This window comes from Acartia tonsa, chromosome 11 (genome assembly GCF_053477335.1).
Source record: "Acartia tonsa isolate MP-2025a chromosome 11, ASM5347733v1, whole genome shotgun sequence".
In the NCBI taxonomy this organism is placed as follows: Eukaryota; Metazoa; Arthropoda; class Copepoda; order Calanoida; family Acartiidae; genus Acartia; species Acartia tonsa.
This window is the reverse complement of record NC_137270.1, coordinates 4908843-4933364: the sequence shown is the minus strand read 5'-3', so window position 1 is coordinate 4933364 and position 24522 is coordinate 4908843. Positions and strand designations below refer to the sequence as shown.

The window sequence follows — 24522 nt, the reverse complement described above, 5'->3', positions numbered from 1 at the left end:
GAAGAGCAGTCATTGTTCGGACCGGTTTCGAAGCGCTTGGAATTTGTGTGTGGCTGGAACCTGAGACTTTTTTCTGAAGCAGCCGAGAATATCTGCCTTTATCAGTGGGTACATTTTTAGTTTTTGCGGCTAGACCCATTTTCTGAAAAAAGAAAATTAAATGCATATATATGAATATATGAAAGATAACAAAAGATAAAAAGACCCAAACGAAAAAGAAATATTCGTGGAAATAAAACCGAGTATTAATTACGTAATTTAGTAAAGAAAAATAATGGTTATAACAACTAAAAAGAAATAAAAAAGCGTCAAATAATCTGTGCAGAAACGTAAAGATTTGACCGATAAAGGTCGTTTGGAAGAAAAGCAAAAATGTAAAAATTCGTATGATTCTAATTAGGAATTATAACCAGTAAAGTACTGTTATTTTAAAAGTAAAAGAATGGCAGTGAATCGTTGAAAATTACGGGCCTGTCGAAAAACTCGGGGTGTATATACGCGGCCTGAAACGGCTGGGTCGAAATGAAACTTAAAGAAACATAATATTTTTATAAACATTAAATAGAGATATAACACTGGCATATAGAAAATATCAGTCTTGAAAAAAGGGGCCATGGACAGCAAAGCTGTATATAACTGGGTATTTCCGAAAAAAACCGTATGGCAAATGAAAAGTAAATAAACTGGTATTGTCGAGAATAATATCCTGTACAGTAACTGGCATAGTATGTGAATATAAAAATAACACAGATAAAAATTAGTATCATAGGAGAATAACGGAATTAAGCACGCGTAGAAGAAGCTCGTAGAATAAGAATAAAACAAAAAACATTTGTAGCAAAATATAGAGTGTAAATTGCTAAAGTATCACAGAAACAAACCAGCGTGATTTTCCGTTACTAGCCTATGAAATATATTAATCCACTATTACTAACATGGCCAAAGTGGCGAATTTAGTGGATCCGTTAAACATACATGAATCTGACTTAGAAATAAAAGAAGCGTCAAAAATAAAATGGGATTTTATACAAGGCTTAAACTGGTCTTTCTCCAAAAAGTCCGCAAAGAAAGCGTGTGACCTCCAATAAGGTACAACTATTATAGATGTAAGACCTGAGATTTTAGTTAGCACGCGCCAAGCTCTAGAAATACAACTAATAGGAGGACAAACATATAAAATATCACTAATGTTGATTGTCTGGTTAAAGAAATTGACGCCTGCTGTATTAGTTTCAGGTAACTTGCTAAAGTAACGAGCACACTTTGTATTGCTTTGTGACGCAAAGGCGTCAAGCGTCGGTGTCAGGCCAAATTTTGACAGGACTTGAGCATAAGAAGCGTCGTCCAGAGACCACTCGTCGGTGTTAGACTTCTTGGAGCCCATGTCCGCGATAGATAGATTGTCGTCGGACCGTTCAGACCAGAAGCAGAAAATCCGTACGTCTGAAAAAACAGAAATAATTATAAAATTGAAAAATAGAGTTAAAGATAGCTAGGAGAAAACTCGAATATTGTGTCTGACTTAGAAGAATCTAAAATTAATAATAGACTATTTATATATTAATGTAAAAAACCGCTAAAAAAGACGAACACGGGAGCGCGCCTAGAAAAAGATGTGAATCTTACCCCATTTGTGTTGGAGCTCAAAGATTTTTAAAACCATTCCTTGGAGCTGGCGCACTCTGGACCCGCGTCTCATGATATGGCACAAGGACTGGGAGTCTGTTAACCATAGGATTAAACGTCCTTTGTTGTTTCTTAGAAAATCCTCGTTGACGGTAAGCAGCTTGTGTATAGCACTTAACTCGCGTAGAGTCGAGGACGCTTGCGCTTCGTTGTCGTTGAACGGAAACTCCGCGACAATTTGAAAAGTGTCTGCTTGAAAAATATATGCAGATTTGTCGCTAGCGTCGCTAACCATGGTTATGAGCTCTCTGGCATCGTTGTTAGGATCCCAGTTCTCTAGTAGATAGGTCTTATGGGCAGGTTTGACGATGGTGGTGTGTTTGGACTCGTATCTGATAGGTTTGCCGTTATATGAATTCAAGTAAATCTTGCACAAAGACAATTCTTCGATCATTCTGGGGGAGACATTCATAACGGCGTTCCACCCTGACGCAATGACGACTTTTCCCAGCTGGTGTTGTGACTCTCTGGAAACAATTTTCAGTATTTCTCCGTGGGATTGTAGTAAGTGGGCGTTGGTACCAAGCAGGCTGGCTGTTTGCCGACACGGAATAGCTGTGCCGGATTGTCCTGCTGAAACAATGTCGTCGATATCGGATAAGAGCTTGGATATTTTGCGGGCAGGTGCCCAAATTCTCATGCTGAGAGTGTCAATGACAAAGCCTAGGTATCTGACTCTTTGTGAAGGTAGCACTGTTTTGTCCTCGGCGATCTCCCACGCACTGCATGACATCACGAAAAAAGTGTATTGCAGGTATTTCGAGCAACGTCTTATCGACACACCGATGTTGCCGCCGTCGTCGACATACCAAGACACATCCACACTCACTGAGTGTAGATGTATCTCGATAGGTCGGAGCAAGCTGGCCATGATTGCTGTCGCATTGCAGTACCCAAAGGGTACTACAATGAAACAGTAATGCTCGACGATGCCGGCAACATTGGTGATTGAAAAACCGAAGTATCTCCACGCTTCCTTATGTAAGGAAACGTGGAGATACATCGCTCTAATGTCGTGCGTTGCAATGAAACTGCCCCTCTCGATCCTAAACAAATATAAACTGAAAATCATAAGGAACAGGTTCATTGCAACGCACGACATGTCTGTACGAATATTCGAGTTAAAAATATGGGTAAACGAATACAAAAGATTACGAATGACGTCGGCCGGACTAAGCCTTATATAAAAAGACAGCTGTGTAAAATACCCGGTTGCCCGAAAAAATTTGTAACGCACCTGGGTAAAAATGTCGACAGGTCGCTGAGAGGACACGATTTTGTTTCCACATACAAGTTTGTGCTCCTGCTTAGATCTATGCAGAGACGTTTCTTGTGTTGGCCTGTAAAATTAAATAAGGATATAACGAAAGTAGTGAAACCTGGAACAACTGTGAAGCAACCCTATAGATGAAAGTTAAGGAGCGTCAAACGATGTCGGATAGCAATAAAGGCGCTTAAAAGAATGAAATTTAGACGGAGCCGGAAAAAGGTAGTTGTAATTGTGAAAATAGCTGTTATTTGTTCGTGTAATTTTAAATAAAAACCGATTTAGAGGAAAAAATCATTTATACTTACTAAAGCTATAGTCTTGCTAAGAAAAACCGTACGGGCGGAAATATAGGATTAATCTGTACTAAAAAAGTACCTGTCATAACGTCATATTTCGAGGCGACAGATAAGGGAGCGTTGACTGTGGCGGGTTCGGATAGTTTCATCACATATCCTTTCTCTAGCCATTCCTGCACAGTATCCCTGACGAAAGGCATCTCGGACGCTGCTGACTTATTGTTGGCCATGGACGATGGAGGTGGTGGAGAATGTTTCCATCGGGGCATATAGCCGTGTTTTAGGATGGAGAGGACTTCATTGTTGGCTGACAAAATGGTTTTGTAAAATTCGACGGCTTGAGGCTGGCCGATGCCCCTGGGAAGAGGGGAAAAACCTTTGTCTGTGATTTCTTTAATTTTCGCGTCTATGAAATCCTCGAAATCTTGATCGGAATGGTCTTGAATGACGTCGGGCGCTGTAGAAGTGGTAGCAGAACTAGGGAGAACCTGATCGGAGTCTGAAATAGTAGACGGTTTCTGTGTCTGGGCAAGAAGTGAACTGGACTGAAATCTTTTTTCGGCTTTGGCCGAGTGAGAGAAGGAAGTACTTGGTGGGGTGACCAACGGTATAAATGGTGGTTCGGATAAAGTTTTATTTTCAAAATTGTTTGTTGCAGGCTGAATTGGTAAAATGGCAGAGATTTCCTGGCGAGAATCAGCGTGAACGGGAAGAGAGATTTTGTTTTGGTTTGTAGCAGAAAATGAGGTGGAAGGCTTAGAAATTTGTTCGGAAGGCTGAACTAGTCATTTTTTATCCGACCGGGGCTTGGCGGCACGCTCCTCCTTTATTCTGTGGCGGCACCTCTCGATCGTATGCGAAGTTTCTTTACAATAGTCACAATAGAACTTCTTGTATTGACGTTTACCGTTGCCTTTGCCTTTGAAGTTGGAGTGACTGGTAGACTGTTTGCTTCTTTTTTCTTCTTCTTCCCTCTCTTTTGACTCCTATATGAATAATAGCGTTAAATGCATATAATCGCCGCCAAAGAAGAATATAAAAAGAGAGGAAAAGGAAGGAGAGGGTGTGACAAAATCGTAATTTCTGTGTTGACAACAAAAGACACTGTAGGAAAAAATGATAGGCATGAATTTTTTACGCGACTATCTAGTTTGGAAATTGATCCAAATGCATGAAAGAAAAGGCTTAGCTAATATAAAACGAAAAAATGAGAAAGCTTAGCTAGTAGAAAGTAAAAAATTATTGTAGCCGTACTAAAAAGATAAACGGACGCGTGGCCCAGGGCGCGAAAAATCGGAAATGAAAATTATTAAGTTTAACCGAACAAAATTGATTGTCAGGCAAAAGATATTTCTTGTTTGAGGAAAAAATTTTTTGCGTGGCGTGACCTATGGTCTGCGGGCAAAAATAAAAAATTTTTAGATACCTTGCAGAGTGACTCCCAAAGCTTAATCTCTTTGCTGTTCATTTGCATTCCTCCAAAACCAGCTTGGCTTGCAAATTGTGTTGCCGTAGAGAATCTTGCGTTTGGCTGGAACATGATGTTCATGTTTCGTTGTAGCTTGCGCAAAGCATCTATCGCGTTTAAGGAATCATCGAGAGCTGAATGAATTTCAGGCCTCATTTTGGCAGGGGCCATCAGAGAATATAGGCGTCGAGCATTTTCTTGTAATGCTTGCTCAATATTTAAAGACTCGACGAGACAGGATTGCAAAAACACTAGTTCACTCCGGCCTGCAACGGGTAAATTGTGATACATCCCGTATTTACTAATCCTTTCCTGTTGAAGCCCCTGCAGCGATAAAATATGTCTTATATACAATAACATAAAAAAGGCTTAGGCGTTAGGTAAAAACAGAATAAGTTAAATATAAACGCCTGTCAAAATAAAGTACATAAACTTTCGTTAACAAGAAATTAAAACCGACGCGAATCTGACATGTATGAGATGTAAGAAAAATTATTTAAAATCGTACCTATGTAAAAGCCTTTGCTTAAGATAGGACTTGTAGGGAGCAAAGGAGCCGACCACGAAAGAAAGAGGCTGCCCTATAGTATTATACTTATAAAAATTAGTGTAGAAGTAAGAAAGGAAATAAAAATCCGAAGAGAAATATTTTATACAAACATATTTTCCCTGGTAAGAAATTGTGCAAAAATCCGGGGCACGATATTTCACCAGCGAACCTTGAATATTTCGCATGCGGGGACAACCCATCATCACGTATGCTGGATCATATCTGGCGTTGTACTGTGGGTGGATTTGATTGGATCTAGCCTTTGTGCCAGGTTCGAACTGAGGCCGGCGATTAAAATAGTCCTGGGAGTCCTCTTCTGAATCGGATGCATCCCTCAGCCAGGGCTTGGTTGCCATCTTGGACGCGGGTGCCGCCGTCTCTTTCCGCAGAGATGTCGGCTGGGCGGCGCCGCCCCAGTCAATTGTCTCGTCCGAAGACTCGACATCTTTCTCAGAGTCATCCTCAGATTCGGGAGGGATAAATTCTTGTCTCCTTTTCTTGTTGGGTACATAAGCTTGTTCCTCGGCTTTCCGTTTAGAAGTGGAGGGATCATTAGATGCAGCCATCTTCTGTATTAATTCTTGGATAGAATCCATTTGTGCCTGTAGCATCTGGATCTTGTCCTCGTCTGGAGCAGATGCGGCTGACGGCTTTTCCCCGTTGGCTTTGGGCTTCTTGGAAGCATTGGATTTATGTGAACGCCTAGACGATTCTGACTCACGCCTAGATCTTTTCTTTGGAGGAGTTTTCTCCGGGGATCTTGATTTGCGTGGATTGGCTGGGGGGGTGTCAGAAGGATTCTGAGTCGTAGCCGTGCCGTTATTACCGCCGTTCCCCGTCGGATCATTGATATTGGCAGGAATCTCTAAAAAGAAATATAAATAGATTAGAAAAATCATATATATCCAGAAGACAGGAAAGATATTTCTTAACCTGCTGCAAATTAAAAATATCTTAAACCTTGCAAAGGAGAAACGTGTGTAACATCTCACCCTGAGGGTTTGAAATCCTAGCCGGATTGACTGGCTGTACCGCCGAAAAAAGGGTGAATAAAAGTGTAAACCGTAAAAGATCTGTTTGAAAAAATGAAAAAACAGAACATTAAATAGCTGGCGCCGCCAACAAATGAAAGCTTGCTCATTGGGGGCGTATATAATATATTATAAAAAACTATCTATGATTTTAACGACGTAAAAAGAAATAAAATAAAGAGTTCTATATAAAATGGCTTTAAAATATCTTGTATACACGTGGCCGTAGCAAAAACTTATGGAAATTCTGTAAAGCTAGCGCGGTCGTGCGATAAGAAAATGAGACAGCCCGATAAAAAATAGAAGAAGATTAAAGGGCGTATGTAAAAATTCTTTAAATTCTTTTAAAAAGTTGGAAAAATAACTCCGACTAAAAGTAGCAACATTGAAACATTTACAGTAAAAGTCGTGTTAACCGAAATAACATACCAGAAATCGAAACAGAAAACTGGCAAAAATTAAAGGATTTTTTAGACAAGCTGAGCCGTAAATCCTTGGCTGAAAGATAAAATAAGAAAAATATTTTACCCATATTGCGAAGAGCATTCAGAGCGGCGTCTGTTACGTCGTCATTCTCGGTCTCTCCTTGATCCAAAAAGTTGGCAGGCAGTTGGGGATCAGCCATAGTCAATTACAATCCGAAAGTATGAATTAATTCTGAAATAAAAGACATATAAACAAGGCGAATGACGTAAAAAAGGCGCTGAGCGTAAAAAAGAATAATTGTATTGAATAAAAAACTACATCTGTTGGAATACTGGCTAAAAACATGCCAACAAAGTAAAATAAAGAATTCTTTATATAGTGCTGTTAGCCAAAAGAGATCGTGGGCGAATGTGTAAGCGCCTCTGAAGGGGCGATTATGTTACTAAGTCTGTATATTAAGCCCCGATAGCTGGGGAAAAAAAAAAATTTTTTAAATTCGAAAACGCGGCATTCTTTCTTAACTGCGTTTCGAATAAAAAAGCACGTGGAAAATTCCAATATGGTCGAAAAAACATTTGTAAATCTATAGCATAAATAAATCTTAATTTTAGTTGTTTAATATATAAATAAGACAGAATAAAATGATGGTTCGACGTAATTTGCAAACGTTTTATTTAAAAAACGTGTGGAATAAAAAGCCGCGTAAATTCGAAAGAGATATTACCGCGTGGTATAATATTATAACTTGACGTAAATTAAAACCAAGCGTGGAAAAAGGCTTAAAAATAACAAAGAAGGAATTAAGTAGCTAGTAGGGAGGGTGGGAAGGCAAATAAAAAACGTTTTCATTATAAAAAACCGCCGAAAATTCTGGCTGAAATCGTTATATCACATGCACTGGATATAATCTACATAAACATGACAAAAATAGGACGTCATAACAAACGTTATAAAGGAATAGTCATATCCTTTACTATAACATATTAACTTAATTACATAAAAACTGGAATTCGCGATTTAATTGTCGCCGAAAGGCCATATCGCTTGTAGAGCAGTTATGCGTTCACTAGTTCTTCAAATGTATGACTAAGCGAGTCCGAGAGATGTATGTAAGTGAGTGTGTGTGTGTGTATGTGTGTGTGTGTGAGTGTCCGTGCGAGAGTATGTGTGTGTTCCCCCCTTCTCTTCTGTTGAGTGTCCCGTGGCCTTAATTCACAACCCTCGCTCTGTGCTTTCCCGCGGATATGTAATCAGTAAACCGACCCTCTGTGATGTACGTCTGTCCGTAGAGTATATGTGTGCGTGTGTATATGTAAGTCCGTGGGCGCTCACTCCGTCTCCTCGAGTGTATTTTCCCCCCGTTCCCTTTGTGCCAAGGTGTGGGGGGAACGCAAAGTAAATTGCCTTCCCTAAGGGAGAATATGAAGCCTTCCCCTAGGGGTATAATAATCCTCTCTCCCGTTACGAAAAACGGAGAGAGAAAATGTCCGGTTTCGTGTATAAACGTAATAAATTCAATCTTCGGACTCTCGGACGTTACCGTCCGGAATATATAGTATTTTTTACCGAACTGCAGAAAACTGCGCATCCTCTTAATTAAATAATTGAAGAGGGAAACAAATGGACTTAATGGACCTTAACAGGGTTGTGCCATAGATCAAACTGCGGTATAACCGCGCTTCCTCTAATGATTGTAAGTAGAGGGGATGTCATGACAAATCAGTAATTTTTTACTTTATTTGCAATGTCATAAAAAATAGGATTTGTGAGCTCTATCCCCATAGAGGGGTCATTAGAGAAGAAACACTAATATAGCATATTGATATGACGACCTTTATCAAGGATTATCGATAATACTACGTATTTAGAAAGAAGTTTTCCAAGTTGCATATGAAATGATTTAAACAGGGATGAATTAAAGCAGAGGATTATTTCACTAACATTTTAATTCAACCCAAGTATGACAAGATTTATTGTTTTCTGGTGGTCCTATGATCCTTAATCTTTTCGAAGTACCGCCCCGAAAAATTGTGACAGTCCTCTGGGGGGGGGGGGGTCTTAATGCTCGAACCGACCACCTGGGAAAACAAAAAATCTCGTCTAAGACTCAAAAATCAAATAAAAAACGTTTTCATTATAAAAAACCGCCGAAAATTCTGGCTGAAATCGTTATATCACATGCACTGGATATAATCTACATAAACATGACAAAAATAGGACGTCATAACAAACGTTATAAAGGAATAGTCATATCCTTTACTATAACATATTAACTTAATTACATAAAAACTGGAATTCGCGATTTAATTGTCGCCGAAAGGCCATATCGCTTGTAGAGCAGTTATGCGTTCACTAGTTCTTCAAATGTATGACTAAGCGAGTCCGAGAGATGTATGTAAGTGAGTGTGTGTGTGTGTATGTGTGTGTGTGTGAGTGTCCGTGCGAGAGTATGTGTGTGTTCCCCCCTTCTCTTCTGTTGAGTGTCCCGTGGCCTTAATTCACAACCCTCGCTCTGTGCTTTCCCGCGGATATGTAATCAGTAAACCGACCCTCTGTGATGTACGTCTGTCCGTAGAGTATATGTGTGCGTGTGTATATGTAAGTCCGTGGGCGCTCACTCCGTCTCCTCGAGTGTATTTTCCCCCCGTTCCCTTTGTGCCAAGGTGTGGGGGGAACGCAAAGTAAATTGCCTTCCCTAAGGGAGAATATGAAGCCTTCCCCTAGGGGTATAATAATCCTCTCTCCCGTTACGAAAAACGGAGAGAGAAAATGTCCGGTTTCGTGTATAAACGTAATAAATTCAATCTTCGGACTCTCGGACGTTACCGTCCGGAATATATAGTATTTTTTACCGAACTGCAGAAAACTGCGCATCCTCTTAATTAAATAATTGAAGAGGGAAACAAATGGACTTAATGGACCTTAACAGGGTTGTGCCATAGATCAAACTGCGGTATAACCGCGCTTCCTCTAATGATTGTAAGTAGAGGGGATGTCATGACAAATCAGTAATTATCAATTTTTAGGTGACCCTCTGTATCAGCATTTTGCTGTCGCTCACTGTGTTCTTTTTGCTGCTTGCTGAAATTATTCCTCCAACTTCATTGGCTGTTCCCCTTCTAGGTAACTATTTACTAAGTATATTTGCGATTACTTTTATTTAATGAAATCTTCCAATTTTTAACATATACAAAACATGACAGATCTATATAGGAAATAAACGTCTATAAATGAGCTCGAGTCTTCCAATGGTAAAATGTTTAAAAGTCATAATGCTCCAATAATCCTCATTAAACTCTCATTGACTAAAGCGACAAAGACCTTTATTCTATTTGTTTATGGAATCAATTAAGTTTTTCACTTCATGTAGATATTTGAATTACATTTAAGTATTTAATCCTTTTTTCATAAATAAAAAATATACGTTCATAATAGAGTAAATCTAAGAAAACTGTATTTTGAAAGATTTCGATTGTGGCGACACTTCCTTTGTGTTAAAATATTAAAACTAAAATTTTAATCATATTAACCCTTTGGTGATGGTAATGTGAAAAAAATATAATTGAAAAAAATCTTTTTAAGATCATTTAAATTAATAAATATTTACTTCTTTCTTTTAGATAGAAATGGCGGGGGAGGAAAATTGATTTATTGAGAAATAGATAAATATATATGTACTTATAGAAAACTAGCCTATAGCGATATAGTTATATTGAGCCAATTCTAGTAGTTCAATAATAGCAAGGATACAGGAATGGGACAATGGATCTAAAATTCTTTTTCTTGACTGTCTTTGGGTACTAGAACAGATGCAACTTTTCTTATTTTGGCTAGTTTTAAAGACTTGGAGACAAACGCACAAAATGCTGATTAATTAGTAACGATCCTAGCAAAGCAAACTCAATGAAAATATCATTTATTAATATATATATGTTCATTGTATACTAGTAACTTATCTCTAGGAAAATATCTTGTGTTTACGATGGTGTTAGTTACGATGTCTATTTCATCCACAGTTGGGGTGCTCAACATTCATTTCAGGTTACAACTAACAATGGATATACGTGGATATAATTGTCTTCAATTTACCTAGCTTATTTAGAACTCATTTATTGGTCAGTTCGTTCTTCCAGTAGGAGGGGAGGTGATAGGTAATTGGGATTGATCGGGGTTTTCGTTATTTTAGCCAGCTGCAAGTATCATTCTATCAGAGTTCCAGTGATATGAAAGGGTAAGACAATGACCGATAGATTGATTCACATCCCCAATAATGATGCACAAAATTAACCCTTCTGTAGATTTCAATTAGTGATTGAAAATTCCACAAAAGAATAAATATTGTAGTATTTATAGCTTTATGCAGAAATAAAAAATCACTCAAATGTAAAAAATATATATTTAGGACACCTGCCACTCACAACATGCCAGATTGGGTTAAACAAGTATTCCTCATTATCCTTCCCAGAATTCTCATGATGAGGTAATCTTCAATAGCAGCTATTCAATTGTAGTTTTGAAAAGACGCTTGAAGGAAAAGATACCCAGTAAGCCATCCAGTGGCGTTGACAAACGTGATGTTTTGGTATTTTGGCGATCTTCTTGGGAGGGTTGTGTTATCCTCTTCAAATTAGTTATTACCCTTTCCAGAAGCTATGAGAAGCTTCACTGTAAAAAAGAACCTTATCGGTTCAGTGTTAAGCTATACACACACATAAACATTAAACAATCTGTCACCTCAATATTGTTAAAATATTTTGAGTTCTTACCAAAAACCTGTATTATCATGTTGTAGACATGAGAGTACACCAATAGAGGGGCAGGGGGTTAAACAACTATAAGTCCCCTTTCCGAAGACCCTGTGTCGACTTTCAATTGGGTCTTTGAAATTCACCAATAGAGTCGGGAATATTAACACAGCCAAGTTGCTACAAAAGATCATAAAGCAACTTGCTAGCATACGAAAAAGGACCACAACAGGAGGATCCAGGTAGTTGTCTGGAATTATACTTCTATACTCTAGATTTATTTTGTAGACGTCCTCAGTACACACCCAGGTACTCTATGGAGTTTGAGGACCAAGAGCCCACACCCAAGAAAGAACCACTCAACTGTATCGACAACAACTCTAAGGTTTCAAGAGATTTTTATGTTGACGTTACGGCCCTAGAAAATTTTCCAAGAATAATAAAATGAAATTAATAAATTAATACCATTTTTATAAGAGCAGGCTTGTCCCCTCGGTGCTAAAAACTGGTTTTTAATATTTTAATTTTTCATATAATATCCGCTGAGAGTTGTCTATAATGCAATAATAGTTATTTCTCGCATCGTATTATAAACAGCTTTCTGCGGATATAGAATGTACAATTATAAGATTAAAACCAATTTTTTAGCCCCGAGGTGCCGAAGGTGTGGGCTAAAAAAACTGGTTTTAATCATATGCTTGTAAATTTTTATAGTCGTAGAAAGCTGGATATAATACGATGCTAGACATAGTTTTTTCATATGGATGAGAACCGGTTCTAATCCACCGGATTCGAATGAATAAGAGAAAAAAATAACTAATATCTTTTGTAAACTACTAGGCTACCCAGCTAAACTTCATCGATGATCATTCCAAGGCAAACACATTTTATAAAATTGTTTTTACAACAAAAAACTGCAAAGCAAAGCGCATGATTACATTTTTCTGTTAGATTGTGATACAAAAAAAGGCACAATAATCATTTGTTTTTACTGAGAGATTTCTATTAAGATACTTGTTTGTCTTTTCTGACTTGTGGTAAAATATTTAATTTTGGTTGATATTGATCTTACTATCTTACCTGGGGAGCTACATTAATTCGTTGCCAATGATTTATAAAGATATATTATAAGATCCCAGTTTTTACTAATTTTGCAAGGTATTTTATTTTTGAAAGTTACACTACACCCTTTCAGTCAATGTAGGGAGGGATGAAGGAAAGGATGAGGGGTAGTATGGCCATATTCAAGTAACTGTCTCTTTATTTAGAAACTAGCGGCTTCGCCCCTAGAGGCCTCTAGTGTCACTTAAGGGGCGATTTCTCTTGGGAGGGTGGTGGTACCCTCCCCAGAAATAGTTATAAATCTTCTCAGGAACTATGAAAAGCTACCCTGTTAAGGAGAACCCGATCGGTTCTGCGGTTAGCGATATACTTCGGTACAAACAAACAAACAGACAGACAGACATTGTTCTACTTTGTATTATAGACTGGCAGCTACGTCCCTAGAGGCATCTAGGGGAACTTGAGGAGGGGAGGGTCGAATTTGATAACCCAATTTCTTATTTCAGATTTGAAAAGAAAAAGTAAAAAAAAAGACATCCTGTTACTTTATTATAGGTATAAAAATATTTACAGTTGATCAAAATGCATGCCTTAAACCAAAGAAGGTGTATCAACTTTTTCACTTTTTATTTAAGATAGCTAGCCGGTTCTTTTAGTAAGTAGTAGATGTAAAATTTTTCATAGAATTCAGATATGCAATCGGTTTTTTGTAGACCTCTTATTTTTAAAGTAATTTAAGTTTTTAAAAAAAAATTAAGTCGATTTTAATGTACTAAAACGCAAAAAAAAAGGAAAAAAATGGCCATTATGAACAAAAATAGTAAGATCTTTAATTTGAAACCTTACTTTTTAAATTTTGTCAGGTAATTATTGAAAAAAAAATTTTTTTTTAAACCCACGAGAATAAAAACTTTGAACTTAATTTTATCATTTCACAGGTAAAAAAAATATGGGTTCATATATACCTTTAGAATCAGAAAAATATTACGAATCCATTGTAAGCAAAATTGAAAAAAAGTAAAAAAATACAAAATGAAAAAATGGCCTATTGTATTTTGTTGTACAGGCAACACTTTCGTCATCCCCAAGTTACCCCCTCTTTACCCCCTTCCCATTTCTATTCTCAATTCAAAAAATAAGGTGGTTGCCTGTATAATATAATATAATATTTTCATATAATTCCTTTTATTGTAGTTTATAAACTATATTGTAAACTTTTTATTTCAATTTTGCTTAGAATGAATTTGTAATATTTTTCTCATTCTTTATTATGCCTTGGTAATGATAAAATTTAGTTCAAAGTTTTTATTCTCGTGGGTTTAAAAAAATCGTTTTTTTTCAATAATTACTTGACAGAATTGAAAAAGTAAGGTGTCAAATTAAAGATCTTACTATTTTTGTTCATAATGGCCATTTTCTTTCTTTTTTTGTTGCATTTTAGTACCTTAAAATCGACTTAATTTTTTAAAAAAAAACTTAAATTACTTTAAAAATAAGAGGTCTACAAAAAAACCGATTGCATATCTGAATTCTATGGAAAATTTTACATCTACTACTTACTAAAATAACCGGCTAGCTATCTTAAATAAAAAGTAAAAAAGTTAATACACCTTCTTTGGCAAAACTGCCTCCTTCCCTCCCACCCCTTCACTTAGTATTTTATCGAGTCCGTGGGGACGGGGTTGTGTTTGAATTTAAATGTGCTTTTGGTCATCAGGCCACTCAAGTAGGACCAACTCCATTCCTATCCGGCTACCATGGCCTGGAGAGCCCTAAACTTGGCCTGTCTCCAGAATTTAGTGAGGTAATTTTCATATTTTCTTAAGTATTGTTGATGTGCACTTTGATATTTCTGATACATCTAGTTTAAGATCTAGTTCACAAAAGCTTTCTATATTTTTGTCCTTTTTTTGTGGAGGAGGGAAGGATATCTATGGGGTTCCTACCTATCAATTTTTACATACGGCTTTTAAAACTAAGTTTATAAATATAATCAACTTTTAAAATCTTTTCTTCTTATTTTTAGCACACCATACCATGTGACTCTGAGGGTAAAATGGGACATGAATACATCAAACAGAATGGAAATATTCAGGTTAGCATACCATGCCATACCATGACATACCATACCATACTATACCATACCATACCATGTGACTCTGAGGGTAAAATGGGACATGAATACATCAAACAGAATGGAAATATTCAGGTTAGCATACCATACCATACCATGACATACTATACCATGCTATACCATACTATACCATACCATACCATGTGGCTCTGAGGGTAAAATGGGACATGGATACATCAAACAGAATGGAAATATTCAGGTTAGCATACCATGACATACTATACCATACCATAACATACCATGCCATATCATAACATACTATACCATACCATATTATGTGGCACTTAGGGTAAGATAGGACATGAATACATCAAATAGAATGGAAATATTCAGGTTAGCATACCATACCATACTATGACATACCATACCATACCATACCATACAATACAATACCATACCATACTATGTGGCTCTTAGGGTAAGATGGGACATGAATACATCAAACAAAATGGAAATATTCAGGTTATAAATAAAGATATAAGGACGTCCAAGCTTTTTTATTTGGTGGGGGGGGGGGGTTAAAATCTATATTTGGGGATAATTTTTAGTTTTGGGGGATAAAATGGTAAATATAAATTATTCCAACAATGGTTTTATAGCCATAAGAAAATGTTGGAATACCATCATTACTTTAAATATTCTTATAATTTTTCATTTTAATATCGGCGAAAAGTTGTCTATAATACAGTGGGAAAATAGTTATTTATCGCATCGTATTATAGACAGCTTTCCAAACCAAAGGCCCAGGCCAACAAAACTGGTATTAATTTTCTGAGTTTTATTTCATTATTCGTTGAAAATTGTCTGTAATACGATGCTATTCACGATTTTTTAGTATAGCTGAGAACCGGTCCTAATCCAGCGGATGTTAATCGGGTTCGAAGCCATACACTGATCATATTTTTAGTGTGGACACGGTCACTCTTCATACGAGGATGATATTTACTCCAGCACATCCAGTTCTTCCCTTTCTCAACATCAGTTCAGGTAATCTGTAATACAAAGTAGAACGATGTCTCTCTGTTTGTCTGTCTGTCTGTTTGTTTGTAGCGAAGGATCTCGCTAACCGCTGACCCGATCAGGTTCTCCTTAACAGGATAGCTTCTCATAGGTCTCGGGAAGGTTTATAACTATTTTCTTAAGGAGTGGGACACCCCCAACCCCCCCAAAAATGAAAAATAACCCCCCACACAAAAAAAAAATTTTGCCCCCCCCCATTAAATTTTTTTTACTTTTTCTTTTAAAATCTAAAATACGAAATTGGGTTATTAAATATATAATAAACGTGGATATTATGACAGGGGAAAATTGTCGTCAATTTAGCTTGCTAACATGGACATCTTTTATTGGTTAGTTCGTTCATTTAGTAGAAGGGGAGGGGATGAGGTAAAGGGGGTGGATGGAAGGATCGTTATTTTAGCCAGATACAAGTTTTACTTATTAGAGTACATGATAATCTGGGGAAGGATCCAAGTAACAATTGATCGATTGCTTAGGTGTGTTTATCATACAGATAGACAGACGGACAGACATTCTTGACATTATTTTGGGATTGTGCGGGTAATTACAAGGGCTCGACAGCCGTGCCATAGTCAAATAAATGAAATGTGAGCTTTACTAACTAAATATATTTCAGGTGTTCCCGGGCTATAAAGGGAGTTCAGTTTATTATACTAACTAAATATATTTCAGCCCTGATGTTCTGGTGGCTATGAAGGGAGTTCAGTTTATTGCTCAACATATTCGCAAAAATGATCAAGACATCGAGGTATGGAAACAAAATAATAGCCTAAAACCCTTCTATTTTTAGTGGGTTTATATCCCTGAAAATCAGCGCCTAATCGGTACAGCAATTAGCAAAATCCGGACAGAGATCGTATAATTTTTCCATACCATATATAAATAAAATAGCATAAAAAAACAATGGACCTTGTGAATGTGAATCTTCCCAAAAGAGATAACTCAATTGGATCTAAATTTCTGTTGCGAAATTTTAAGCTTCATACAATAAACCTAACTCTCAATGTTGTTTGTTGTAATCTGCATAGTTTTTTTTATACCTATATTTGCGACAACTCTAACATCACGGACAGACAGACGGGCAGACATTGTTCTACTTTGTAACATATATATTGAAGTCTTGATGCTGCGCTACTGATGGGAATAATTGTCCTTCCTGTTCAGATAATTGAGGATTGGAAGTACATTGCTATGGTTCTTGACAGACTCTTCCTATGGCTTTTCACTATTTCTTGTATAATTGGTAAGTAGTATTTTAGAACTGAGGTGGATTCTTAAAAAACTGTAGCCTTACTAAAATTAGTGAGGCTCACTAAAAATTTAGAGGGGATAAGTTTAGTATGTAAGTGAGCCAAAAAAGTTTTTAAAGAATTCACGGCAGCCGTGCGTCAGACGCAACTGAACCTTAAATTTAAACCCATTTGGATGCTTTGAAAGAAGGGAATGCTAGGTTTAGACTTCCAACTGATTTTTAAAATTCTAAAATGTTGATCTTCCTGATACTTATAGCAGCTGATGCACAGCTGCCAAGCCCTGCTTTTGACACGCAATTTTAGACTTCCAAGGTGGGGGGGGGGGCGGAAATTGCGTTCACAACCCCTCAATACCCGACTTAAAATTTAAAAAATAAAATACATTATATTACCCCCTAAATCCGAAATAACACCTCATTTTACCAACTTCAAAAAAAGCTTGTATATCCTAATAGGATGTAGATTAATGTAACAGTCTCACAATATCGATTAATCACATTAATCTAAATCCAAACTTTTAACTTTTATTTCTCAAAAATTATTTAATTTCTAAGCATCAAATTTCTCTTTTCCTAGGATTCTGTGGTATTATTCTGATGGCTCCATCCCTGTATGACATGAGAGAGCCTATAGATGCCAAGTATACCACTATCGGTGTGGGTGGCGGTGCTATGTAATTAGTTTATTCATTGATTGATTTTTAAAAATGTACAGCGGCATTGGAAGAAAAATGTGCAAAATAGTGTTTTTTTTGCATGAGATTTGTTTGTTCACATAAAATAAATATTCAACCAGAGGAAGGCCTACACCTTTCTACGAATCTACACCCCCTAAAAAACTTAAAGAGTATACAACTAAATATGAGAAGGAAACATATTTATGATTGTAAATATAAAGCAAGAAATTAACTTTTTGTGGCATTCTTTGTGCATTTACGCCAAAGATCTTTAAATTAGCCAAAATAATAAAGTTGAATTGGGTTTAGTACCCAAAATTCTACACAACCATAAAGTGAATTTTATATATCCATTGTCCCCATGCCTGCATCCCTGGATTTATAGTTTTACTTTTTAACCCTTAACGGTCGGGGGGGGGGGCGTTGAACGCCCCCCCTTCCGGTTTTTTCTATCTCATTTTCTGTGTGTGAAAGATAAAGAGCCCAAACTGCTTGACTTTTTAAGTATGGGTATGACACATAACTGAGAGTTGGAATTTTTTGAATATCTCCATCCTGGCGGGCACGGGATGCCAGCAAACCTGGCAGGGTCATCCAGGTAAAGAGCAAAAATATTTTTTTGACTAAAACAAAGCATTTTATCATACCAAAATACTAAAAAATCCTCTAGTAGTACATCATTATATGAAATACAGGTGTTCAAGTAACTTTCAGGTTCCAGGTATGATCCTGCAGGTCCTGACCCTCCAGGTCTCCAGAAATCTTTAAAAGGCTCCTGTGGCCGCAATTTTTGACTTAGAGACTTCAAATTTTAAACTTAAGCTTTTCTTACATGTCTACATAACGTATTAAAATTTCATGAAGATCCGCCGCCGTTTTCCCGCCGACCGCCGACTGCGGCGGCTGGCAGCTGCCAAGTACAGCTGCGGCCGCTGAAATTTATATTTTGATATTTATAATGTAAAATTTACACAAAAATAAACATTTTCTGCAAAAAAAATTTCTTCTAGCTTTAAAAATAAAAAAATTACAGCCGTTTGAAATTTTTAAGTAAAAAAGGACCTAAAGACAAAGGATGTTAAATAAAAGGGTGAAGGAAGCGAAAATTGACTTAGACTTATAAAAGGTCGGAAATTCATTATCAAACAGGGGACTTGCACAAAAAAATTTAGCCCTCTAGCTCTAATAGGAACTGAGATAATGAGGGGGGGCGTTGAACGCCCCCCCCCCCCCCGACTGATTAAGGTGCGGCAAGGGGCCCGACTGTAAAGGGTTAAAAGCGAAGCTTTTCTATAATTAGGGTCCGTAACGGATAGCTTTTTTCGTTAATTTAGGCATGTTAAAATTGTCCTATCGATTTCAAATTTTGCATGGTGATTCCTGTAATAGTTAGGTACGATTTAAAAAACGTAGCAACTCTATAATCATCACCAAAATGTCCGTATGTCTATTTTAAACAAGTTGATTTTTTTTACTTTTTTAACAACAAATTTTTATGTGATCTAATCATTCGATTGATCTATTTTTTGGTATATTGATTCCTGAGACAACATAGTATAATGTAATAAGCTAAGCAACTCTATAATCAAGTCCTAAAATGTAAGTATGTCCATAAACATTATCCTGAATCAAGCAGTAAGCAACAAATTTACTTACAATTACTTACAATCTTATACATTTTATATTATGATTATTCAGTTCTGACACTATACAAGTGTTAATGTCTGTTTGTCCTACCGTTTTAGTGCTTCGCTTTTATGGATGTTGTCATCCTTGTTAACTTTTATTCAAAAGCCAACAAAAAAAGTTTTAAAAAAATTATTAATGTTATCTTATTTTTATAAGTAAAAAAGCTCAAAAAATGCATGATTAAATATTTCAATGATTCAAAAATAATTTATTGGTGCTTGATTTTCAATTATTCTTAGTTTCCCCAATTGTACATTATGAATTATGATTATATTTAAATTATATTTGTTATAAGTTTAAAATTGATAATATGATTATGATTAATGTAATGTTTATTGTAGAATTAAAATAAATGAAAGATTTTTGTATTTTTATGTATGTGTACTGTGTAGTGACGGAAGTGTGTGAGATCCGTGGAAACGTTCGGTTGGACAAGGCAGAAAATCTTAGCTTCAAAGTAGCAGTTTATAGAGCTGCTACAATATATAATAAAACACAGGTTGATTGAAGGATTAATGTCTTTAATGTATCAGACACTTTAAAGTGCAGACAATGCTAAAGAGTCATAACAATTTATGGTTAAGATTTAAACTACAAATACATGAGTAGCTCCGCTTCTAACCTCAGTTGGGGTTGGAACTACCAAACCTCTTAGCCCGTTCTATCTTTGGATAGGGTGGGTTAAGCAGGCTTAAATATGCAGATTCCTTGCGGTTTATATTTAAGCAAGGAATTCTCATCTTACACAAAAATTAGTTCAAAATTTTATACAACATATTTAACAATAAGAATAACACATATGCAAATTAGCGCAATTAGCCTAAATCCTGCCTGGCCACTAAATATGTTTAAAACAGTAAATGGAGTAAGTCGCTAAATGTGACGTCACAAAAATGAGGAAGATGAGAGGAGAAGTGGGAAAGAAACCCTCTAAAAAGAGATGGATAATCATTTATTTTTATGACGTCATGTGCCTGTTTTTGGAGCTACTTTCTCCATGTACATTTAAAAAAAGGATAATTACGTCCGTTAGTAGCGAAGAAATTCGAAATTGAATTTGAGGGTATACATTTGCCATAGATTAATCATAACTTTTGTTTCCAATACACCAACTTTAAAATGATAAAAAACATATCCTTAGTATATATTATCTTTCTGAAGATTGCAAAAGTATGAACTTTAAGCTTAAATATTTTATGAAATGATTAAAACTGTCATTTTTTGCTTAAAAACATATAATTATATTTAAACTTTACTTTAGAAAAAGAATTATACATATCATTCAGGGTCCAAGGACAAACGCAGGAGTCCCAAACGTCGGAGTAGACAAACGCAGGAGTGGACCCTTAACCTAACCTAACATATTTTAAACCATGTTTTAGGTTTTTTAAATGCCTAACCCCTGCGGGGGGCTTATTTGTATATTCATATTTTAACCTAACCTAACCTGTATAGAAATACTTACATTAAATTAATATTTTAACAATCCTGTTTTTGTCCACTCCGACGTTTGGGACTCCTGCGTTTGTCGTGGAACCTCATTCAGAAGTGCATTCTGATTCAATACAACTTTAATAAAAAGACTAAATAAAAGTTTTGATTAAAATTAAAAATGAATGTTTTAAATGAATAACAAAAAATTTTAACCATAAAGTTTTTTATCGCATTATAAACAGCTTTCCTCAGATAGTAAAATTAAAATTGTAAGATTAAAAACCAGTTTTATTGCCGAAGACCTGGACTGACAAAACTGATTTTGAGCCGGTTCAAATTTAGTGGATATTAATCAGTCTAGAAGCCATATTGGAAAGACTTTTAAAAGGATTTGAACTGACGAGAAAATTAATAAAAACAAGGATGACAACATCCATAAAAGCGAAGCACTGAAATGGTAGGACAAACGGACATTAACACTTGTATAGTGTCTGAACTGAATAATTAGAATTTAAAAGTATTGAAAGAGTCGAATCAAAATTGTAAGAAAATTTGTTGAAAAACTGCTTGATACAGGAAAATGTTTTGGACATACTTACATTTTTTAGGACTTGATTATAGAGTTGCTTTGCTTATACTATTGTTCTTTGTTGTCCCAGGAATCAATATACCAAAAATCAGATCAAACGGATAATTAGATCACATAAAACTTTGTTGTTAAAAAAGTAGAAAAATCAACATGTTTAAAATGGACATACGGACATTCTGGTAATGATTATAGAGTTGCTACGCTTTCTAAATCGTACCTAACTACTACAGGAATTATCATGCAAAGTTTGAAATCGATAGGACAATTCTAACATGCCTAAATTAACGAATAAAAGCTATCTATCTCGGACGGACGTACGGACGGACCGACCCTAATTATAGAAAAGCTTCGCTTTTAAAAAGATAATGATGCCTAAAAATAAAAAAAAACTGTTAAATTACGTTAAATGTCATCATAAAGTCAAACTGACAATAAATAATATAATCAGTAAATCATCTTTGTTATAATTGGCAACTGTTTGTTGGAAAATTCCATGTTTGTTTCTTTCCAATTTTAATACAGGCAGAAGCTTCATTTAATTCTTTTTCTGTAAATCATATTTTATTATCAAAAGGCTAACTTTTCTATATTAAGGAAGCGGGGGGGGGGGGGGAGTTTTGACACATTTAAACGGTGTGTTATCCCTAGAATGAGAGGATTTTGGATAGGCCTCACGGTTTAGATGCTGTAGGCCTCCAGGTGGACTCTGAAAAGATGAAGAAAAAAATATTTGAAAAGTGAGAGGTCAACTTATTCAACAACATAAGCATATTTACATATTTGATAAAAAAAATCGGCCCCAGGTTTTGGTGCTGCAGGCTCTGGACAGGTAAAAATTCAACAACAAACTAGTTATAAAATGGAGAGCTTTTTTGACAAGAGGAAGAAGAAACTTTTAGTTTCGTTTCCAAGAAATATCATAATTTATACATCTGAAATTATATATTTTAATATTGGCTCTGAATACAGAATTTTAAAAAACATATAATGATTACAATTATAAAAAACAAATTAAAAAAATGTTTTTGCTATAAGTTATTAAATTTGATTGATAAAAAGGATATTTTCCTTAAAGTTTTACTTTGTAATTATCTAATCAATTTAAAAGAGCTCATGTCGCTTAAAAATGTAATTATGGGTAAAACTTTTAAATTAATAAACTTTTTCCAATGTTATTAGTTATTAATAATTTTTTTTTATATGAGAAAATATTTTTTTAAATGTACTGGGAAACTAGTAATTTCTAAATCAAGAACATGATACATCAATAAAATATACTAGGCAACTACTAAACTGTGCACATTTAGGTAAAAGTAAGTGGGTATTATTAGAGAGCAATACCTTAATCAATAATATCAAAACCTTTAGACATTTTAAAAATGACAAAGAGTACTTTAAATTTATGTTATTAAGAATTGAGGCAGCTTATCCTTTGATCCAATTTTTGAAAATAGTTGAAAATTAAAAATTATATTTTCATTGTTTTTTTTATCAGAATCCTTGCCTTGGTCAATTAAAGTTTTTATGAAGAAGATTTATCCATTTATTTGATGCTTTGGTTATTTCCTCTCCAAAAGCCGCGAAATCAAGTCATAAATCCTCATATTTTTCTAAGAAGATTTTTTTTGGTTGATTAGTATAGCTAAAGGTGCTTCACTGGTCGCCGGAAGGGAAAAGCAGTTTTTTGAAACAGGCTCTCTGAGATTATTACAGATTCTGATATAAACATATATAGACTAATGAAAAATGCAAAAAACGAAATCAAAAGCGTTCCTTCTTGGGAGAAAATGCGGGAAAAAGATTTTAGCTATTTTTAACCTAAAATTCACATTGGCAAGCCTGCAAAAAATGTAAACACATTTTAAACATGTAATTGCTCAGCACCTAGAAGTGGTAGAAAAATGCTACATATACCATTGGAAAGCTCATAACCTCTAGTTTTCATATTGATATATAACGTTTTTGTACTATTATTAGTTTTTGAGCTATCCTCTGAAGAATACACAAGTTTTATAAATTCAGTTTTTTCTTATATTTTAAGTTTGATACACAAACTATTTCAGTTCATACATTTATTCAAAATGAAATTCAGTATAAAATTTTTTGCCCTGTTTGTTTTTTGGCTTGTTGTTATAGTTATTAACCTGATTCTATTTGTAAATTCTCTTATATGAATAAATCAACCAGTAAAACTTTGAAAATTGAATTTTAGCACTTTTCTTCTAGAGGCTAATGGGTTAAAACAGCCCACAAAACACTAAAATCTAAGGTCTGAGCTTATTTTAGAGATAACAAGCCATTTTTTTAATGTAAACCTTTTTTTTACATAATTAAGCTAAGTAGCCACTAAAGATTTCATTTTGGCACTTTCCTTCTTAGGGTAAGTGGGATATAACTCCCCCCAAAACACTAGAATTTAAGGCTTGAGCTTATTTTTAGAGATAACAAGTTGATTTTTAATGTAAACTTTTTCACACAATTGAGCTAAGTAGCAACTAAAGATTCATTTTAACACTTTCTTTCTAAGGGAGTGGGGTGAAACACCCCTCCCCCCCCCCCCCTCCAATTGTAAACTTATAAGATCTAATGGGAGGATGTGCAGGGAGGAAGGAAGGGGACAATGGATCGAATATTCAATATTTTAAGGTCTCAAACCTTGGGGACCAGCTTAAAGTGTTCATGAAGTATTTAGACTAAATTTGGGGACTTGCGCATAATTGCCGCGGAATTTGTTATGAATCCCGCAGACAAAAATAAAAAACAAACAATTAACACATTATCTAGCAGACAAAGCATTTATATAGTATAAAAATATTTCGGCTGGTTCTAACAAATATTTTTTCCCCATGAAAATGTCATTTCATGTCTAGAAACTGTACAGTGATATTTGTGTAATAAACAATCTTAGAACCCTTCGTTTATTCTGAATTTTGGTGGAAGATAATAATAAGAACGATTTTTCTAGTGAACAATTACAGAATGTTTACTCCATTGTGATATACTGGTAACCTAATTTATAAGTAGATGTTTTTTTTCTTAGAACCCTCTAATCATTTTGAGTTTCCTATTTTCAGGATAAATCTGGTTTTCATGGTAATTCAGGGAAAACTCTTAAATGGAATTAATTGCCTATTGTCCCCTCCCTTCCTCCCTGGAGGATGTGAGATTATACACTTATAGGCCTTAAATTCAG

At 35.5% G+C, this 24522-nt stretch overlaps 2 protein-coding genes across 3 annotated transcripts in view; one reads left to right on the top strand and one right to left on the bottom strand.

Annotated features, from left to right (window-relative positions):
• Window positions 1-17721, top strand: part of LOC145331462 (acetylcholine receptor subunit beta-like 2) — a 37235-nt gene extending 19514 nt beyond the window's left edge. For both annotated transcript variants that reach the window (XM_080176129.1, XM_080176128.1), the window contains exons 13-23: window positions 9754-9850; window positions 10690-10768; window positions 11130-11207; window positions 11761-11857; window positions 12313-12348; window positions 14252-14338; window positions 14561-14629; window positions 15576-15655; window positions 16361-16436; window positions 16853-16931; window positions 17518-17721. In XM_080176129.1, coding sequence (XP_080032255.1) covers window positions 9754-9850; window positions 10690-10768; window positions 11130-11207; window positions 11761-11857; window positions 12313-12348; window positions 14252-14338; window positions 14561-14629; window positions 15576-15655; window positions 16361-16436; window positions 16853-16931; window positions 17518-17618 — 879 coding nt within the window. In that variant the 3' untranslated portion in view covers window positions 17619-17721. The remainder of the gene's footprint in view (window positions 1-9753; window positions 9851-10689; window positions 10769-11129; window positions 11208-11760; window positions 11858-12312; window positions 12349-14251; window positions 14339-14560; window positions 14630-15575; window positions 15656-16360; window positions 16437-16852; window positions 16932-17517) is intronic.
• LOC145332893 (uncharacterized) lies at window positions 372-5201 on the bottom strand. The gene is made up of 5 exons (XM_080177995.1): window positions 4679-5201; window positions 3332-4238; window positions 2924-3026; window positions 1627-2732; window positions 372-1443 (listed from the first exon to the last, which is right to left on the bottom strand). The coding sequence occupies exons 2-5, from the start codon at window positions 3519-3521 to the stop codon at window positions 917-919; spliced, it is 1926 nt and encodes a 641-aa protein (XP_080034121.1). The 5' UTR covers window positions 3522-4238; window positions 4679-5201; the 3' UTR covers window positions 372-916.
• Window positions 17722-24522: the final 6801 nt, after the last annotated feature.